Source organism: Magallana gigas, chromosome 6, assembly GCF_963853765.1.
Source record: "Magallana gigas chromosome 6, xbMagGiga1.1, whole genome shotgun sequence".
NCBI lineage: Eukaryota > Metazoa > Mollusca > Bivalvia > Ostreida > Ostreidae > Magallana > Magallana gigas.
Window position 1 is genome coordinate 6,876,839 of NC_088858.1, and position 20,089 is coordinate 6,896,927.

Below are 20,089 nucleotides of genomic sequence, written 5' to 3' on the forward strand. Positions count from 1 at the left end.
TATACACGTTCATGTATAGTGTTGATAGTATTTTTTTCTGCAATTTTGCCACCACCACATTGCGCATGAATCACCAAAGAAAGCAAGTTTATGTTTAAATATATCCAAGCAAGAAACGAAACAAGCTTCCTCAAGATGCCTCTTTGATATTTCAACCTTTTGTTACATTTTCTGGGTCAAATCGACCCCAATGTGAACGCAAAACATATAAAACCATCTACTTAATTCTGTTATCCAAAAAAAAAATCTAAAGAATTGTAGAATTTACTAGTAAATTGAGGATAAAAATCATGAGTTGAATTCAATATCTATCCAATTATTCTTATGTAGTTATTAACATTGTATATAAAACTGTAAATACATCCTCATTATTTTGTTTTACTCCATGAGAGTAATTAAGAATAAGAGGTGCCTGGAATTTATCTATTCTATTTAATTATTTTTTTTAAAGTTTAAATTAGACATAATACTCAATCATGAGTTCATAAAAATTTCATAAAGATAAGTTAAAATCTGTTTTCAGAATGCAAAAAATATACTTTTTACCTAAACGATGAAATCATAGCTTTTTGACCGTTTGGGGAAGGGATGGGGTCAAATCGTTATTTTGACTTTGGTGGGGCGGTTTTCCTAAAAGGGAAGAATACGTAAACAAAAAAATCTGAATGTCACTGTAATCAATGTATGATGTACAGATGTGTCGCCCTTATATTTAGTCGTCATAGCCGTGGAAAGCTCTAGATTTGGTTTATAAGGCTCGGTAATAAGGCGCTAAGATGGCGCTAATGGCGGCCATTGGCGCCTCGTTACTGCGCATCGTTTTGTTCACGGTTCACGGGTTAAGCTTCCTCGGGGATGTGGACTGGACAATTTACACTGCAATGTCGGATTCTTTTTAAGAAATGCTGGTAAGTTTAATTCTTTTTTCATGTCCTCCCAATTAAATGTTTATTATCTATACAACATGAACGATTTGCACAGTATGCCGAATTTGAATTGGTTTCAAACCAGTTAAAAGGATATTTTTATTTCAATATCGCAAGTATTTAATTTCTAATTAGACATATAGTTTGCTGTTTAACATTATCTATAACTTTGTAGATTAATTGCTGAGGACTTAACACTAATTCCACAATGTACAGGATTATCGACAAGATCAAAGCGAACCGGGTGAGCTCACAATGCCTGTATACCTACAATGTACAAATTGTGGAATTTCAAATGTTTTACGCTGATCATTATTTGTCCACATGTGTTATCTTTTATTTTTTAAGATATACATAGCAATTGAAGATACAATTATATTCCTTATATAATTAGTGCTAAATGCTATTACAATGGTCTGGATAAACGATTGGCTTAATTACTAAAGGATTTCGTGGCGGAAAGTTTTCTTCAATTGAAAAAGTGACAGTTTTTTTTTTACAGAATCTGACGCCAGAACATCCGGATAGACGCTTTAAGTTGTTAAGTTTAAAGAGATATTTTCTTTTGGTCTCATTTTAAATCATATTTTTTCCCATCGACATTTCTTGGCAAAAAAGCAAATAAAATTATATTGTACAAATTCAAAAACACCCAATTTTAGTTTATTTATTCAGATTCAATAACAAGTATAAGTACATTAAGGTCATGTTAACCGCACCGAATCACTAAACAATTCACATTGATGCATTCTTTGAATTTATTTAAGATATATGTAAAGTTTTTTTGTTTTTTTTTAAAGACTGATTTGAATGTTTTCGATTCTTTGCCTCCCTAACAGACCCATGAGAAGCAGATGACATTGCCCGGCGACGTGAAGTCGCTGACCAGTTCCATCAACATAGGGGAGGTGCTGGAGGTCACCCAGCCGTCCATCATAGGACGAGGTCTGTCTGTTTGTCTGTCTCTCTCTCTCTAACGCATACATACACGTGAATTGTTTTTATTTGTCGACATATTTTTTGTATAGTAGGTTTGTTTATGTACAGGAATATGCCGCGATGAACCACTGACCGACTCCGGTAAAAAGCTTCAGCTTATAAAGATGCTGTGTCTCACTGTTCTCCCTATCCTGGGACTGTGGGCCTACACTGTGTATACGTTAGCAGACATTATTGAGGCCAAAAACGAAAACGAATCGGTAAAATGAAACATTTGATAATCTTCACTCTTTTTTACACATTGCAACTGCATACTGTTCTATATCTTTATGACGTTTGCTCTTGTTTGTTACAGACACGAAGCGCTCTTGAGTTCAGCGTTGAGCTTGGTAAACTGGTCCACCATTTACAGAAAGAACGAGACATGAGCGTGCTATATCTCAGCGCTCTTGGACCACAGACAAGAACGTTCTTGCTGGCAGAGTACATCGAAACTGATCAGGCTATCAGCAAGCTCTCAAGATGGCCGGGAAACTTGGACGAATTAGAACGAGAAAAATTTGACACCCGCGAAAATTTACAGCAGTATCTTTCGCGGCGGCGCCAGGTTCTGAGCCCCACTCGGTACAGCCTACAGGACGAGATAGAGTTCTACTCCAGTATAATAGAGGTGGTCATCATATGGATGTACAACTCAATCAATGAGTCCAAATTCGCTCTGGTCTGGAAGACGTTAGTAGCTTACCAGAAACTGACCAGCGCTAAAGAGGCTGTGGGGGTAGAACGGGCCCTAGGAACCGTGTACTACGCTAACGGAGGGTTCGAGAATCACGCTTATTTCGAGATGTATAATAACAGAGTGCACAACTTTCGAGCGTATTATAAAACGGCGAGGAGGTATTCCAAACGAGTGGTGGACCTATACACGGTGAACGTGGCCTCGGCCGGCAACAACGTGACTGAGATCATCGACAGCTACAGGTTCGAGATCCAGCAACACGTCCAGGGGATCAACAACACACAGGCCAACCTAGCCAAGGCCCGCTGGTGGTTCGATAACATGACGCTGTACCTGGATACCCTACTGGACATCCAACAGGACCTGGGTAACGAGATTCTGTTTGTCCTGGACAGCGTGCTGGAGAACGCCACCAGAGACCTGGCTGTCAGCGCCATCTTTTTGGTGGTGGTCATTCTGATGTGTCCTCTCATTATCTTTGTAACAGAGAACCTGACCAGTGTTATTCAGAAATACGCCTTAACCCTCGTTGATAAAACAAAGGAATTAAGTTTAGAGAAAAAAGTGACAGACTCGTTGTTATATCAGATGGTCCCTAAGCAAGTTGCCGACAAACTGAAGAAAAGCGTTCACATTGATGCCGAATACTTCAAGTCTGTGACCATTTTCTTCTCCGACATATGCGGCTTTGCCACCATTTCTACCACCTCTTCTCCAATGGACATAGTTCAACTTCTGAACACGATATACGTGACGATCGACGATTTACTTGATGACTACGATGTCTATAAGGTGGAGACAATCAACGACTGTTACATGGTGGCCTCGGGTTCGTCTCTCATCAACTCTGTAATGCCTCTACTGGTCAATACCTCCTCTATATTATTTAATTTCTTTCAAACTTTTTACTATTTCAATTTTTTCAGGTTTGCCAAATCGGAACAAAGACAAACATGCCGGAGAAATCGCGACATTTGCTCTGGATCTCTTGGCCCTGATGAAGCACAAACAGTTTACAATTCTTGGAGACAGAAGGATAGAACTCAGAATTGGCGTCAACTCTGGTTTGTATTGCTACAAAATTATCAACACATTTGAAAAATAAATTTTTGTTCTGAATTGACGATCTTTGAACACGTTCTCACAGGTCCCTGTATGGCTGGTATAGTGGGCTCTATTCTCCCTCGGTACTGTCTGTTCGGCGACACTGTCAACACGGCATCTAGGATGAAGTCCATCAGTTTACGTAAGTCAAGATGAAATTTACGAAAACTCAAATCTCCATTGAAAACAAGTTCAAGTATACGCACGCCAAATTTAATTCAACATTAATTGACGTTGTTTCTTTTGACAACAGCCAACAGGATAAACATTAGTCAGTCTACCTACACAGCTCTCCACAAAATCGGCGGATTCGTCGTCAGGAAGCGCGGGACAGTCCTTGTCAAGGTAAGAAGTTTGGTGGCTAGTAACCAGACTTAACATTCTCTGAAAATTTTTACACACACTGCTTTACGATTTGGTTGATTTGTTACAGGGCAAGGGAGAGATGGTCACTTACTGGCTAATCGGGAAGAAAAAGTCAGAGGAAGGTGGTTCCTTCCATCTCAGCGACTCAGAATCTGTCGATGAGGTCGATGCTCCGCGAGAGGAACTGCCAGGGGAAATCACCCAGTTCACCGATCCGCACTTGCGCTCTGCCCTTTCTCTACCACTTCCGGGTCGCCATGCTGCGGTGACAATGACATACTCTCAACAACATGGAAGCACCCCAAACGAGACATCCGGAAAAACCGAGGATAAACCGGAAAAGGAAAAGACAGGCCTCCGGGCGCTAATTTCTGAAAAACTGGACAAAGTTGCGCGTGTTCTGCCAAATACATTCCAACTGACGGAGGAAAACGGGGAAAAAGAAGAGGACAAATAACGGTGGTCGGATAAAAATATGAGGACTTGTAAAAACGCTTTATATGAGTTGTTGAAATGTTACATTGTTATTTTGTGATGTTTATGAAATCATTTGACGATTTTAAATACTTATTACGCTTGATGTTATGCTAATCAAGACCCCTTTGTAAGAGTTTTTCCTGTTCATTGTTAATAAAAATGTAAGAGAGAAATTGATAGGTAATTTGTGGTATTTAGTTACAAATTATTGATAAATGTTATGCTAATCTAGTGTTGTTTTATATAGAGTTCTTGTCTTTATACCAGATTTTGTCAAGTCTCCTGATTTTAATCTCAAAAGTGTGATTTTTGTGCTTGTACCTCATTGAGAAGGATTTCTAATAAATTCTGGTATTTTACACATTTTTTTCTTCACCAATTACTGGCAGGAAGTTACACGTTCTTTCGCCTTTTATTACATATATCTTAATGACAGATTTGGAATGCTTTTGCAATTGCCGAGGGCAAATGTCGATTCAGTGCACACGCAGACTGAATGATGACACACTGCAATGGCTAATGGCTTATCATATTTAGATATGATACTATTTTGACACTTGGAGAAATACATAATCCAAACCGTTTTTAAAATTTGCACCTAGAGGTTAGTCAGGGCCATTTTCAATCTATTTCTATCAATCTTCAAAAAAAGAGCTCTGAATAACAGTTAAAGAAAATGTATAACTTTTAAAGCTTTTATGTATCTATATATTTTTCTTGAAAGAATATTAGTTTATGGCCATAAACATTATGTTTAAATTTTAAGGTTGGTGTAATTGGTAAATGTTTGACCATCCGGCCTCTTTCTTTGAATAATTTTCAAACAAAACAACGTTACTTAAAGCTACTATGCACTTTCCCCATACAAACCAACAAAAACCGTCTAGAAAGAATTTTTGTCGGGATACTTAACGATACAAATTGTGGAACCTGTCTTTTGTTATTTGTTTCTCCACAACATCTAAATACGATGTGCTATCCACACTCTCGCCAGACCAGCTAAATAAGATGTACTACTCACAGTCTCGCCAGGCAAGCTATACTCGGTTCCAAGATATCCTCGATTCATATTTTGCTTAAGGCATCCGACCCATATTAGGACATAATTTTCCGAACCTTGAATATCCATCATGTATTTAATACTTCTATATTAATGTCAAGCATTTTAGAGTAGGAAATGATCTACCAAGAGAAATTTTCAAAAATATTATTAACTAAGCAGTAATTAGTTAATGAAGATTGCATTATAGTCTAAGGGGTCAGGTATATTATTCAAAATAAAAAAGTAAATACTAGGATTATCAATAAATGCTTTGGTAGAAAGATGTATTTAATCATTAGGAATACAAAAACTATTGAAAATAAATTTTTTACAGTATAAATTTGTATTAAAAATTAATTTTTATAGAATAAAAGCAAAGGGGGGCAACTCTTCAAGAAAAGGAAAAGGTCATTAACTGGGACAAATTCTACTCTTAAATATTGATACTTAACATGAAAATTATGTCCAAGTACATGTATACTGAGTATTAAGCCCAAACATATGCACTCATATTCATTGAATCTAGGGCTATTATGGATCGAATCCCTTAATTATTCAATATTTATAAATACATCAGGGTTCAAACAATGTCCATAAAAAAGTATGATTTTCCAAGATTTCTCAGTTATAACGCCCCCGTTAGCTTACCAGGTTTCAATACACGGCTAAAAAATGTGATGTCAACGGGGATTTTGGATTGCAGCAAGCCTGGATTATAACGTTCAAAACTTGCACGAGGTATTCCGAGTGAGTTCCGAATGGGGAAAAGATGTAAACATTTCACATTAAAAATCTTCGCAAGAAATCTGTTTTCGTTCCTGTGATTTTTTTTTTGTGACAAATGATAATGCATCAAAGAAGATATCTTGAAAATTTACCCTTTTATCAATTTCAATTACACTTCTCTCACAGGTATGTGTATTTTTATTAAAAATCGTACAAATGTGTGGCATAAATATCTTGGGACAGACTCTGTATATGATGTACTACCCACACTCTCGCCTGACAACCTTAACGATGTACTACCCACACTCTCGCAAGGCTAGCTATAAATATGATGCACAACCCAAACTCTCGCAAGGCTAGCTGAATATGATGCACTACTTACACTCTTGTCAGGCTAGCTATAAATATGATGTAGTACCCACACTCTCACCAGGCTAGCTAAATATGATGTAGTACCCACACTCTCGGCAGGCTAGCTAAATATGCCAGTAATCTTGTCATTTCTTCAACCGAATATTTTACATCTTCAAATCTTTTATTTGATAGCTTTAGCCAGTTTATATAAATTTTGAATTTTTATTTATCAATAGTATACTTAATAGCAGTAAGTTCAATTTTCTAACTTTCGATTGCCGCTGAAATAACTCTGCTTATTAAAATTGATTTCCCTTTTTATTATTGGTATGAATTTTAAAGGAAAAATTACTCGTTTCCATTTATGATTTAAGTATTTCAGTAAATTATGTTTTGTACTTAAATTTATTCATAAGAGTATTGCTGAAATGGCCGTCTGAAATGAAAAGAGTCTTTCAGAAAACATGAATATAAAGCGTGCATAAGATAAGATAATATTTATTTAAAGTCGGGTTTTACAAACAATAAACATTAGCTCTGAGGAGCTATTTTCCGACTTTATATCATATAACATCATAACAGATCCATTAAATATGCTATGAAATCGAAAATCGGGCAAAGAAGCTTCCCATATTTAAAAAGTTTTTAAAATGATCATTGAAGCAAAAATATTCATAAATTTAGTTTACTAGTATAATTTCAATCCCTATCGATATAATCTAATTGTTTACTAGTACTGATAATATAATAACAATGCCCCAGTAAGACCACTAACAGGTTGAATATTTACCGTTTATGACGTAAAACGCTGATAAAGGTAACTTTGGGGAAAAAGGTATTCAGTTGAGCCTTGAAGGAAAAAAAAATACCAGAGTGTTTTAATACTCATCAGGTTTATTGTTCTAGCAAAACCAGATCTTACCACTTTTATTAATGACAAGTGCCCAAAATAAATCCCCGCAATAATCTGGACCTAAGTAAATTAATATGATTTATTATACATGTACTTGTATATTATTTTGGGATTCGGTAAAATCTAGATTCGTGCGGAATCCAACTTAAAAAATATTTTAAAAAACCCAGATTCGACTACTGACTTTCAACTTGGTCACAGAAGAAACTGGTCATTTTATTTGTGGAATGCACGAAGTACTGTATTGTTCAGCATAATGACTTGAACCACTAATTTTTTCAGTTAGATCTCGACGAGAACCATCATTCTGTAATTATTAATCATTGAAATATTTATGTAATTGAATTATGAAAAAAGATTGAAAACATAAAAGTATATGTTCCAGAAAGAAATAACCTTGTCAAAAGTTGTTTCTGTTTATTATAGTATAGATCAAAGCTACAGGTGCGACAAAATGTAAGTAATGTCAGCTTACATATACCGGTATGATGCATGCGAAAAAGTGTCGTAAGTGAAATTATCTCCGCGATATTTCACAACTTTGCAATCAACTCATGACGTCACAAATTACCTTTAGATTTTCGAGATTCGTGTAAAGGTAAATGGTTAACCAAACATAACAAATAAATGTATTAAGAAAATCAAATCATGGTCAACTACATATTTTTAATAAGATTTTTAAAAATTGTTATAAAAATATCACATTTTTTAGGTAAAATATAAATGTTACATAACTAACCAGCTGTATGTATAATTTGGCGAAGACAAGAGGAAAGTTCCGAATTTATTGGTATAATTTGCAACAATCAGCCCAAAACTGAACATGTCTCTAATGGTCCATGATGTTTAGCACCCAATTTTGTCAGCGGAAATCATCATATTGGATACCATAGCAACAGCACAAACATTCTATTGCTTTTGAAATTGTTGTGATGTGCAGACATATTGAAAAGGTTAAAATAAGTCGGATTTTGGCTTTGTTGATTATGTAAGTAATTCTTGATTATTAATTATCAATTTTATTAAATTCATAATGAATCTATTAAACATAACCTTCAAAAGAAACCATGGAATATTTTTTTTCCAAATTTCTCGTTATATTATGTTTGTTTTTAAATATAATTACCAGTACCTGGAATAAATCATTTTAAAGTTAATCGTTTTATAAACTTAAGTGTTCTGGGTTTCTTTTTCATGGATATGTTTAAAACTTATTTTCCATTATTTTTTTGTTCTTTAGTCAAAGAATTACTAGGATAATTTATTATCATTTGGAATTTGTTTAAAAGTCCTTAAAAGAATAAACAAAGTTTCCAAATATGTAATTATGAAGAGGTTATTTAATAAAATAACTTAATAAGATCCAACTTAGAGTCTTATTCACATTTCTTCGTTTAGAAATTAAAAATCCCGACTTAGGAAAGGATTCGCGCATGATGTTAAGATAGAATCAACATCCACAACATCAAGGTATGTATAACTTCTGGTGTTGTTCAGAAAAATACAATTTTAGTCATTTGTCGGTTTATTAAAACAATAAAATGCTTACTTTGCTGATTAATGCGGGATAAGAAGGCAGCGACATAGCAGAAAAAATACATATTACGGGTTATATATTTTTTCTGCAATAATCACTACCTTCATAAACATTTTATTGTTAATATTCACAATTTTTTAAAAACAAATTATTGAATTAATAATAAAAAAGTAGTTAAAATTAACTAAATAAACGTTAATGTACATGAGTACGTTATATTAAAGAAATAGCCAAGTCTTTGTGTATGGGAGTCTGCAATTTCGATTTTCGAGCAGTCCTTGATTTCTCCTTTAAATCCTTTCATTACTTTCCAAATGAAAGCTGATTACTAGTAAATAAAAACACACCGTGTGGAATTAGCAATGGCACTATTTGGCATATTAAATGAATGTATGACATAAAGTTGGATTATTTAAATGAAACATTTCCTAAAATTTAAACTTTTACGCTGTATACGTGTCGTTCTAAAATGGTATACAACGCCTTTGCATTTTGCTAATAAACCGGTTCTAATAAAAAAAAACCGTGTGACACAAAGAGGTATTCGTATGAAAACTTTATATTTCCGGACAAATAATTCATTATTACTCCAAGTAGAAATTGATTTCTATCTAATTCGTCCCTCAAACGAAAGAAATCATATTTCCATTAGGTTGTCGAAGAACAAACCGGTTAGAACTGGATCGTTTAGAATTCAGCCCTATTAATTTCACTTTTTGCCATGAATCACAATAAGTTTTCCTAAGCAGTAAAGAAAAAAAATACTCGATAGATGTAAATAATAATTGGTCAGTTTTCATATTATCCTACCTCTATCTTTCTAGAGGTCCGTGTTGCTCTGTTTTAAATTCGTATTTCGCTTTATGGATTTTTGAGATGGTTGACAGTTTGTTATTGTCATTTTTCATTAAGTTAGAAAGCAAAAGTTCCTAGGTATGGGACGTCATTGCAAATTACCGTTTATATGTTATTGAATTTACTTGCTTAGTTTTTGCTGAATCTCTGAAAAAATAAAACTTCTCTAATCTGAATAGATGAGTGGGAATAAACGCCCTTCTGATTCGTCGAAGACGAACATGGCGATGCCCAAGGCCCGAAACATTTACCAGGACGATGACGCAGGAAAGATGGTTTTCTTACCGGAAATTGATAACCCAAGCAAACAAACTTCATTTAGTAGAGGTAAATAGTCGTATTACATATAATTCTCAAGAATAATGAGAGTAGGGAAAAAAAACTGAATAAGAGAAGATAGGTGCAATATTAAAAACGGGATGCGATTCTTCATAGGCATCTGCTGTAACGCGCCACCCCTGACGGATTCGGACAAGAAGATCCAGCTGATTAAGATGCTGTGTCTCACGGTGTTACCAGTACTAGGAGTGTGGTCCTACAGTGTGTACATGCTCTCGGATACAATCTCACTCAAGAGCGAAAACGAGGCGGTACGTAAATACAGATTTATTTATTTTTTGTTAGAATGACAAACGAATAAAAAATTATTTTAACCGTCAATACGGTTTTTGCAAAAATAAATATTATATAGTTTTCTTTTTTCGTGGAAAAATTCATATTATCCATGACTTTGACAGACCAGAAAAGCTTTAGTGTACAGCGTAGAACTGGGGAAGTTGGTCCACCACTTGCAAAAAGAGAGGGACATGAGTGTTCTGTATCTTAGTGCTCTACGTCCGGAAACCAAAACATTTCTCCTGGCAGAATACATAGCGACCGACAAAGCGATAACGAGGCTTCCGGTCTGGCCCGGAAACCTAGATAAACTTGACAGAACGGAATTCTCGACTCGCGCCAACTTAGTACAACATCTTAACCGCAGACGACAGTCACTGACGCCATCCGAAGTGTACATTCAAGATGAGATCGACTTCTATACTCGAATTATCAAAGTCGTCATCGTATGGCTATACGATTCAATCAATGAATCGAAATTTGCTGTCGTCTGGAAAACGCTTGTCGCCTATCAAAAGTTGACGAGTGCAAAGGAAGACGTCGGGGTAGAAAGAGCGCTTGGGACTATGTTCTATGCCAACGGTGGATTTGAGAACCATTTTTACTATCAGATGTATTATAGTCGAGTACACAACTTTCGTGCTTACTACAAGACGGCTCAGTTGTACTCGGATCGTGTTCGACTCTTATACTCGTACGTAGTGAGCGAGGCCGGAAACAATCTCACTGACATTATCGATTCTTTCCGGTCAGAAATCTTACACAACGTAAAAGATGGCAATAACACGTTTCCGGAGATGCAGAAGGCCCGTTGGTGGTTTGACAACATGACCATGTATCTAGACACTTTATTAGACGTACAACAAGACTTAGGAGAAGAAATTCTGGCAATTTTGGATACCGTGATCGAAAAAGTCCAGACTGACTTAGCCGTGAGTGCGACCCTTCTAGTGGTGGTTATCCTTATGTGCCCATTTGTCATTTATATGACGGAATACGTCACTTCCGTTTTCCATAAATATGCACTAACTCTTATTGACAAAACGAAAGAACTAGCCCGAGAAAAGGCGCGAACCGACTGCCTCATTTACCAGATGATACCTAAACCAATCGCCGACCAGGTCAAACACAGCAAAAACATAAAGCCGGAATACTTCAAGGTGGTAACTGTCATGGCGTCCGATGTCTGCGGGTTCTACAAAATGTCTTTGGAGTGCTCTGCATTACAAATCGTCGACTTGCTAAACACCCTGTATGAAGCCATCGACAAGCTATCGGAAACCTACAACATGTACAAGCTAGAAACATTGAATGACTGTTATATGGCCGTGTCAGGTTTGTAAAGCACAAGTTCTGTCTTTCACCTCATTTCCAATCACAGAATTATCAGAAGAGTAGATGAAAAGTATCACCTCCTTTTGCAGGTTTACCAGACAGAAATAAGTACCACGTGACGGAGGTCGCAAACTTTGCACTCCAACTGATTGACTTGATAAGCAAGCGCCAGTTCATTGTGAATGAAGATCGCATCGTTCAAGTGAGAATTGGGATCAACACAGGTATTTCATCAAGTATTTGAACAATTTTACGTCAAGATCCCTGTAAGACGGTTATTTTCGACACGTGGTCTTCGTTCAAACTTGTTTATTTTTGTTGCATAAAGCAGGGTTGATAAATCATGTTACTGATGTTTGTTAGATGGTTATTTTTTCAAACCTTTTTAAAACAAACAATTGATTGATAGATTGCATCAATTAGTTTTATTTTAGGTCATCGTGTTGCAGACATTACAATGTTCTGAAGCCTTTTTGTTACATGTACATGGTGACTAATGACGTCACATCAATGTTTATTTTTAGGTCCCTGTGTGGCGGGAATTGTCAATACTGTGATGCCTCGTTACTGCGTGGTTGGGGAAACAGTCAACAACGCAGCCAGAATGATGTTTTACAGTACAGGTATTTTTGTAAGAGACAATCTATCATACGTTTATATCCAAGTTTACATTTACCGGATACTTATCATTTTAACCTTTTTTAGCCAATAGAATCAACATTAGCCACGGGACTTATACTGCACTAGAGAAGACGGGAAACTACATCTTAAAGAAGAGAAACAAACTGGTTAGTTTTTATGTTCCATCAAATAATATAATAAGTTTCGTTATTGCATTCAGACACTGAGTTGGTTTTTTTTTTTTTATCAATTTAAAAACAATTTTAGGGCAAAAACACCATGTACTGGCTCATCAAGAAGATAGGCAATGGAACCAACGAGAACAAGGACTCCATTATATCATCTATATCATCGGACTCGGAGTCTGATAAATCAGAACCCACTCCTGACCAGAGTAACTCCGCGGAGGAGAGTCAGCACGAGGACATTCCCTTCCCGTTCCGAGCCCGACTTCCAATGCCAAACTACAACGAAGATGATGATGTACATCTGAGTGCCAGTAAACAAGACATGTTCGCAGAAACTCAGCCAAAACCAGAAGAAGTAGTGGCGCCAACTCTCACCTTCCAGAAACCGAAGGACGAAAATCTTGCGGACCAGAACGATCTTGCAAAAGATGCGCAATACAACAATGTGAAAATAGCACTCAACCTGGTATAGAGTAGCACTGTGAATAGAAACCGATCACATTTTGACAAGGAGTCAAAGTTAACCAATATGTCATGCAGTAAGACCTAGTCTTTCATCTGTTTCTACATCTTGATGAAAATGGCTTACATGTTGTAATGTTGTTAATTTTATCTATAACCAGACACTTAGAGTTCTTTGATAGACTTCTCTACCAGTGTTAATTATTTTTGTGAAATTTAAAGATGTTTTAATATTTGTTCACTTTTTGTATTAAAACATGCAGATATTTCCCCACTCCATGTGTCTGTATTTTAGGTGTGATAGTTGCATGGTGTCAGTGTTTTTCTTTTTCTATCATTTAATTGACAAGGTACAGTCTGTGTGCACTCTAATTTTGATAATTTATTTCATGAATAAATAGCTTACATTTTATATCAACAATTGTTTTTCATGACTTATTATACTTATATGTCCCCGTTTGTGTATTTGGTAAAAAATCAACGATTAGGCTTTTCTGTACAAATAACAAAAGAAACTCCTGAAAATAAACTTGGGTAATATATTTAGTATATCCATCATATCATGTTCTCTGTAGTTTCTTTGCTGATAATATCCTGTCCCAGAATCAAAGATTCCCTTACGATTCCCCTGGGAGGGGGCGCTGTGACAGGTACCTGTTTTACGTCACTGCCATCCTTTACATCACCCCTGGCAGACGTGGTCACGCCAACATTTGCTTCATTCTTCCTTAATGAATTCTTTGTCTTCTCTAAACCTCTGCTGTCTCCTGCCGTTGGTTTGATCGGTAATTCTTCTTTCTCGTTTTCGACCTCGGGTTTCGGTCTCGGTTTTCGCCGTCTTCTGCGTCTTCGTGGTTTTCCTATTTTCATTACCTTGCCGTGTTTAATGTTTATGGACCTTATTTCTTTCACTTCTTCCAGCAAATATACAAACTCTTGATCAACACAAACGTTCTAAAAGAAAACCGTGAAAAAGTTATATGTAGCGAGCAGATAAATCTTAAAAATCGTGAAGTTGGAGTAATACCTTTAGGTCCACATTTTCTAGTGCAGTTAATGATTTGGGATCCTCTATACTTTTCAAAATGTGCAGGGAAGATTCGTTCGTTAAAAGGTTATCGCCAATCTACAAGAAAATGAATGAGCAGCCAAAAAGTATTACATGCTTTACACATGCATGTGTATAACAAATAATACAGATAAATAAAGCACATATCATTGAATCGTAAAATCTTTTGTTAATCAGTTTTATGTAGTATAAAGAATGGAAATGAAGATTTTTGTTATTACCACGAGCGTCTTGAGCGTATCGTTTTCCGTTAGTCCTTTGGCAATGACCCGTATGTCCTCGTCCACCATTCTGTTGTATGATAGGTCCAGTTCCCGCAGAGTCCGATTTTTCTTCAGTACTAACGCCAGGCCCTGACTCCCCTCCCGTCCAAACCCATTAAAACTGATGTTAAGACGCTTCAGACCTATATTTTTCTTTTTAAAAAAATTATAAATTAAAAAATAAAAAACAAATAAGGAATAATATAGGTTGTGAAACAAATATATTGACTTCCGGAGCTATGAATGTTAAGAGCTGGAAATGGGATTGATTGTGACCTTGACACCCTTCGTAAACGCCTCAGCTGACCGTCCATTGATGTGGTTCCAACTGATGTCAAAGGACTCCAGTCTGTCATTGTTTTCTACAACATCAACAAACATGTACCACTTTGTAAGGCTCTTTAACATTTCAACACCTCAAAATCACATTACTTGGTGAATGTTGATTACCTATGGCTCGGCCAAATTCAATCCCCGCTCGGTCTGCAAAGTGGTTGTTGGATAGAATTACTTCTCTTAAACTTTTGGATTTCTATGAAAAAATTGGTAAATACAGAAAATCACTTTCCACTGAAATTTTGCACCGTCTCTTATAAAATAAACAACATCAGCATATCTTACCTCAATTAGATCGCCAAACAACACGGAATCGTCGTCTTTGAATCCGTTGTCTGTAAAATTCAACATAGGTAAGGATGACTAGAATATACAGTTATCCTTAAAACAGTACTCTGTGTGCGACTGAAAGCCGTTTACAATGCCTCCTATATACTCACTGCTCAGGTCAAGATATTCAAAGAGGGTGAGGTCCTTCACAGCTTTACACAGAATTCTAGCTCCCTCGCTGCCCAAATTATTGTTCGAAAGATTCTGAAAGAAATTACGATAATGTTACTCAAAAAAAAAAATCAAAGATATCAATTCAACAAAAACATGAGCATAATGAGACGGCAAGCCAACTTACGACATGGGTGATCGACATGGTCTCCAGACAGGCTTCTGTTAAGTGGTTCAAGCCAAACGGTCCAATATCATTGCCTTTAATATCCAGATATACTAAGTTGTGATCGAGCTAAAAATACCACCAAACCAGCTGATCGGTATGTTTTCCATTACTTTGATTTGAAAATTTGACTTCTAATACAGTATGAAGTACATGTTTATGACGGAGGAGTTTTATGTTCCGTTTTAGTACAGAATTTTAAAATAGGGGGCTTCAATTTTTGTTGGATACATGTAGTGGCGTATCTTTTAAGGTCATCATGTACATGTATGGTAATATAACCAGGAATCCAAGAGACAGATCATAGTTGTTGGTCGAAAAAAATTGACCTTGACCAGTGAGATATGGCCTCTGATCAAGGTCGTGATCTGTTTACAAGATCATGACATGTAACAGTATATTTACATCTACCAAGTATTATTCCCTCTATTTCTTACAGAAACTTATACTTAATTCATAGCTCTATTGAAACAGCCAGACTGAAATTGACACGCCCTGTTTATCGATTGGTCCAGACCTACAACTACCTAAAGCCCCTGTCACACTGTCACGATTTATACAACGATTGCGTACGAATTACTAAAAGTTAAAAATCGCCATTATTCGCCAGGTCAGTCTTGCGATAATTCTACAGACGGTGCTTTTTTAAATCTAGTACGACTCGACTACGAAGTCTGCTCGACAATGTACGATGTTTGTGCGATGATAGGACGAGTTGTGGCGATTCATGTTCGAATTTCGGCGATTAAGTAATGAATGCTTTGTGATTTTCCTTCGAGCAGGTAAGATGCAAGACAATTTTTATACGATACTCTTACGAATGAGTACGACATTGTACGATTGATACACGATATTACCACGAATAAATACGAGTTTTTACGATTATATATTTGGTGTGTTAAATAATAAAGTGATTATTAAACAAATTAATAATTACATTTTTGCATTAAAAAACTTTCGTGGAATAAATTTTCAATTTCAAGCATACATGTAAGATGAATAATGCAATCAGAGTAATATTCATATAGATTATAAAAAATTATAAAAGAAAACACGTACAGGTAGAAGTAAATTTGTGAGTTAAGATTACCAAAAAATACATACCGTGACAATGATTGCAATTGTGAGTATAATTATTTTCATAATTTGCTAACGGACGTTTATTACTGTATTTATAAACGAACAAGAAGATCGTGATATTGTTTTACTTCATGAATTGTTTAAATAATCCTGAAAGCGGCAGCAGTAATGTTTGATTTATTCCCTGAATAAAACTATCAATGAAGAACAAAATTCATATTTTTAGAATGTAGAAATTACAAGTATATTTATAATTTCAAAAGAAAAGGTTCTGTAATAAACTTTCATAATTACTGAACGATGTACTTAGTAATAAAAAAGAAGAATACTGTTGCAAAACACTAACAAGTCTTGAATTTTCGTACTAACTCGTACTTCACTCGCAAGGTTCTCGTATTGCATTCGCCCCTAATCGCCTGTTTTCGTATCATATTCGCATCAAATCGAACTACATTCCCATTCACTCGGGAAAGACTCGAGAAACAATCGCATGAACTCGTAGAATACTCGGGGTAGATCGTAAGATATTCGTAGCATCGTAGGTACGAATGTAGAAGATTTATTGCGACTATGTGCACGAGTGCAGTGGGAGTGTCGTGCGAAAGTCTACGAATACTAAAAAATCGTACTGTGGGCACGATTGTTTTGAACATACTCAAAACAATCGCTGCATTTGGCGATTTGCTGAGAGAAAGGAAGAGAGTCTACGACTATCTCTACGATGAACCCCGAATAAGTGCGATTATTGAATTCGTACTCTATCGTAGCTCAAAATCGTGACAGTGTGGCAGGGGCTTAAGAAAAATCACGGACTGCGCGAAATAATCATGTCAGACTCAAAGTCTCACAGGAGACGATCTGACTGTTTCTTTTAGCTAACGTACTTACGTACATTTAAATTTAACAGTAATAAAGGTAACGATCATTGCAGAAATTTTTTTTACATATTTTTGTTCTGCAATGTCTGCAATGGGGTTAGCTAATGTACTTACGTACATTTAAATTTAACAGTAATAAAGGTAACGATCATTGCAGAATTTTTTTTTACATATTTTTGTTCTGCAATGTCGCTACCTTCATATCCCGAATGAATCACCAAAGAAAGTATTTTATTGTTTAAATATTTACAACGTAAGATTTTTTAAAAAATACCATGAGCGGAGCAGCAAGTGCCATGGCACCCCTAGGCCCAAGTCCACAGTAGGGTACCGCCAGGCTGTTTCTGATGGGGTTTCTAAGGTAGCTACTGAGCGGAATGACATTGAGCCTCCTACACTCCCGCTTATCTATTTCCTGCCTCACTTCGTGGGGTTCCAACGCTCGTGTAGGGGCTAAATAAACGAGAAGTAATGTATAGCATTTTTGAAAAAGTTTACTACCTGTTGCATTCTATATACAACAACCTGTAGCAATTTTCAACAAGAGAACAGCTGTTAATGTGAGAGCAAACCGTGTTTCCTTTTGTGTTAACAGTTCTCCATTTGGAAAATCCGGTTGAAGATCTCAACCACTCCGCCCAACACACGTACATGTATGTACACACAAGGACTTACTGAGTTCCAGTCGGAAGCTGTCGAAGTCTTCCCTGACGGGTTCCTGTTGAGTTACGGGTCTTGAAATGTCGGTCAAAAAGAGCAGTTCCTCCTCCGTCTCTCTGTCGATGTCGGCCCCTCCCTGTCGCGACCTTCTCAGGGTGCTGTTGGCGCTCGTCACCGCGCGTCCAGGGGGGTCGTGTGACACCGCGGACTTCTAAACAGTAATCATCAGAATATAAATCGTCGTTGTCGCAAACCACGGCGGCGCGGCCAATATCTACATTCCTCTTTGTAGGAGAGAACTTTATGTGAACTCCGGACCGGGGCTTCAGGTGGCCCTATACACCCACAGTTTATTCCAATTTTCAATAGAAGACCGCAAAACATATACTTATCAAATATTAAAATGACGATTGGGATACTATAGGTATTTTTAAAGAATTTTTTAATGTTTTTTCGTGTTTTTGTAAAATATTTTTTAAAAAAACAACAAATTGAGAGAAATTATTTTGTCATATGATGGATATTTCCTTCGGACACATAAAAAAAAATATAACACTTCTTAACATTCAAAAATGTTATTATTGCAATTTTTTTTAGTATTTCCCCAAAACATAATTTTTCATATTTTCTTACTCTGTTGACAAATCATCTGAAAAAGTTGCTTGATGTTATAAGAAAATGTATTTTAATAAATGTGACATAAAAAATTGAATGAAAACCATTGCAAATAAACACACACACAAAATTAAATTTAATTTGGTATGAATGTTCCTCATGTAAGGGTTATCGTTCCTAAGTCCCAAGGCCCAAACACCTTGGGGACTTTTCATTTCTGAGTTGAAGAAAATTTCCTAAATATAATGTTGGAATGATAAATACATACATATTTCATTATAGACTTTGCCCTGTATAAGTGAATAAATTCGCTTTAATGCAAAACTAAGTTAAATAAATAAAGGGGAACATTGACTAGGCTAATAGGATTTATGTATCCCAACCTGAGAGAAATTCAAAGCCCGTTAGGTGTCGATATTAATGTGCATTAAAGTATATTATAATTGAAATATTTTCACCTGTTTAGAATTTTCTTTCACGGTATTCAACCAAAAAATACGTTTTAGAAATTTTTGGAAAGTTAAAAAATTTATTGTTCTCAACAGGAATCGAACTCATGACCTACTGGTTTGTAGTGAACCCACTAACCCACTGCGCTACGGTGTAACATATCGATGATTTTAAAGAAACTTTTTAAAAATTTATACTTGATTTTATTGTTTATTTCGATAAATAATACCACACAACGTGAAGGTGTCACATACCACATTACTTGTAAGTAATGAATTTTCCAATTATCAAATTAAATCTATCCATTTAACAAATTTTTCAAAATAGCGGTTCCCATACAATTCACCTCAGTTTAAATCAGCCAGTACCGGAAATGCATGTTTCCAGATTTACTTTTTTGCGTACTGCGTCATCAAAAAGTGGTGTATAGAGCCACCTTAAAACGATGCATAACAAACCGTACACTAAACAGCATTTCAAGAGTTTACGGACTTGATCTCTATAGATGCTTACTCCTACCTTAATTTTTATCGTTGTGAATTCTTTATAATTTCCCCTAAAATTCGTTATTGCAGTTACAAAAATATAGCCCGCATTAATTAACATCGTTCTGTCTTTCTTCTTCTCTAAATTGTTATTTCACTCCATGACATCATGATACATTATCTGAATTTTCTCAATTATATTGCTAGTAAAGGAATCAAGGCAAAATTAATTCTTCACTTACCTCTTTGGTTAAAGCCGACATTTTGTAGACTTCGATAGACTACGTTGTTTCACACAAATGAAGGAATTTGGCGGAACGTGCACAACAATGACATCTCGTTATCGACTTTTCACCATTTAAAACATTATAAAATAGTTAAAGGTTG

General features: G+C 35.9%; 3 protein-coding genes across 3 annotated transcripts; 2 read left to right on the forward strand and 1 right to left on the reverse strand.

Annotated features, from left to right (window-relative positions):
- Positions 1 to 686: 686 nt before the first annotated feature.
- Positions 687 to 4,870, forward strand: LOC105328100 (uncharacterized). The gene is made up of 9 exons (XM_011428860.4): positions 687 to 908; positions 1,102 to 1,170; positions 1,766 to 1,871; positions 1,974 to 2,125; positions 2,221 to 3,433; positions 3,531 to 3,668; positions 3,752 to 3,850; positions 3,962 to 4,053; positions 4,142 to 4,870. Exons 2-9 carry the CDS (start codon positions 1,135 to 1,137, stop codon positions 4,529 to 4,531), a joined length of 2,226 nt encoding a protein of 741 aa, XP_011427162.2. The 5' UTR covers positions 687 to 908; positions 1,102 to 1,134; the 3' UTR covers positions 4,532 to 4,870.
- Positions 4,871 to 8,480: 3,610 nt separating this feature from the next.
- Positions 8,481 to 13,557, forward strand: LOC105328101 (uncharacterized). The gene is made up of 9 exons (XM_011428861.4): positions 8,481 to 8,574; positions 8,985 to 9,056; positions 10,158 to 10,305; positions 10,414 to 10,568; positions 10,716 to 11,928; positions 12,018 to 12,152; positions 12,453 to 12,551; positions 12,634 to 12,716; positions 12,817 to 13,557. Exons 3-9 carry the CDS (start codon positions 10,158 to 10,160, stop codon positions 13,207 to 13,209), a joined length of 2,226 nt encoding a protein of 741 aa, XP_011427163.3. The 5' UTR covers positions 8,481 to 8,574; positions 8,985 to 9,056; the 3' UTR covers positions 13,210 to 13,557.
- A 9-nt stretch (positions 13,558 to 13,566) lies between these two features.
- Positions 13,567 to 20,055, reverse strand: LOC105328102 (leucine-rich repeat-containing protein 74B). The gene is made up of 11 exons (XM_011428862.4): positions 19,945 to 20,055; positions 18,168 to 18,363; positions 17,767 to 17,945; positions 15,496 to 15,603; positions 15,308 to 15,401; positions 15,153 to 15,202; positions 14,982 to 15,063; positions 14,808 to 14,893; positions 14,490 to 14,684; positions 14,227 to 14,325; positions 13,567 to 14,153 (listed from the first exon to the last, which is right to left on the reverse strand). The coding sequence occupies exons 1-11, from the start codon at positions 19,963 to 19,965 to the stop codon at positions 13,755 to 13,757; spliced, it is 1,509 nt and encodes a 502-aa protein (XP_011427164.3). The 5' UTR covers positions 19,966 to 20,055; the 3' UTR covers positions 13,567 to 13,754.
- Between the last annotated feature and the right edge of the window lie 34 nt (positions 20,056 to 20,089).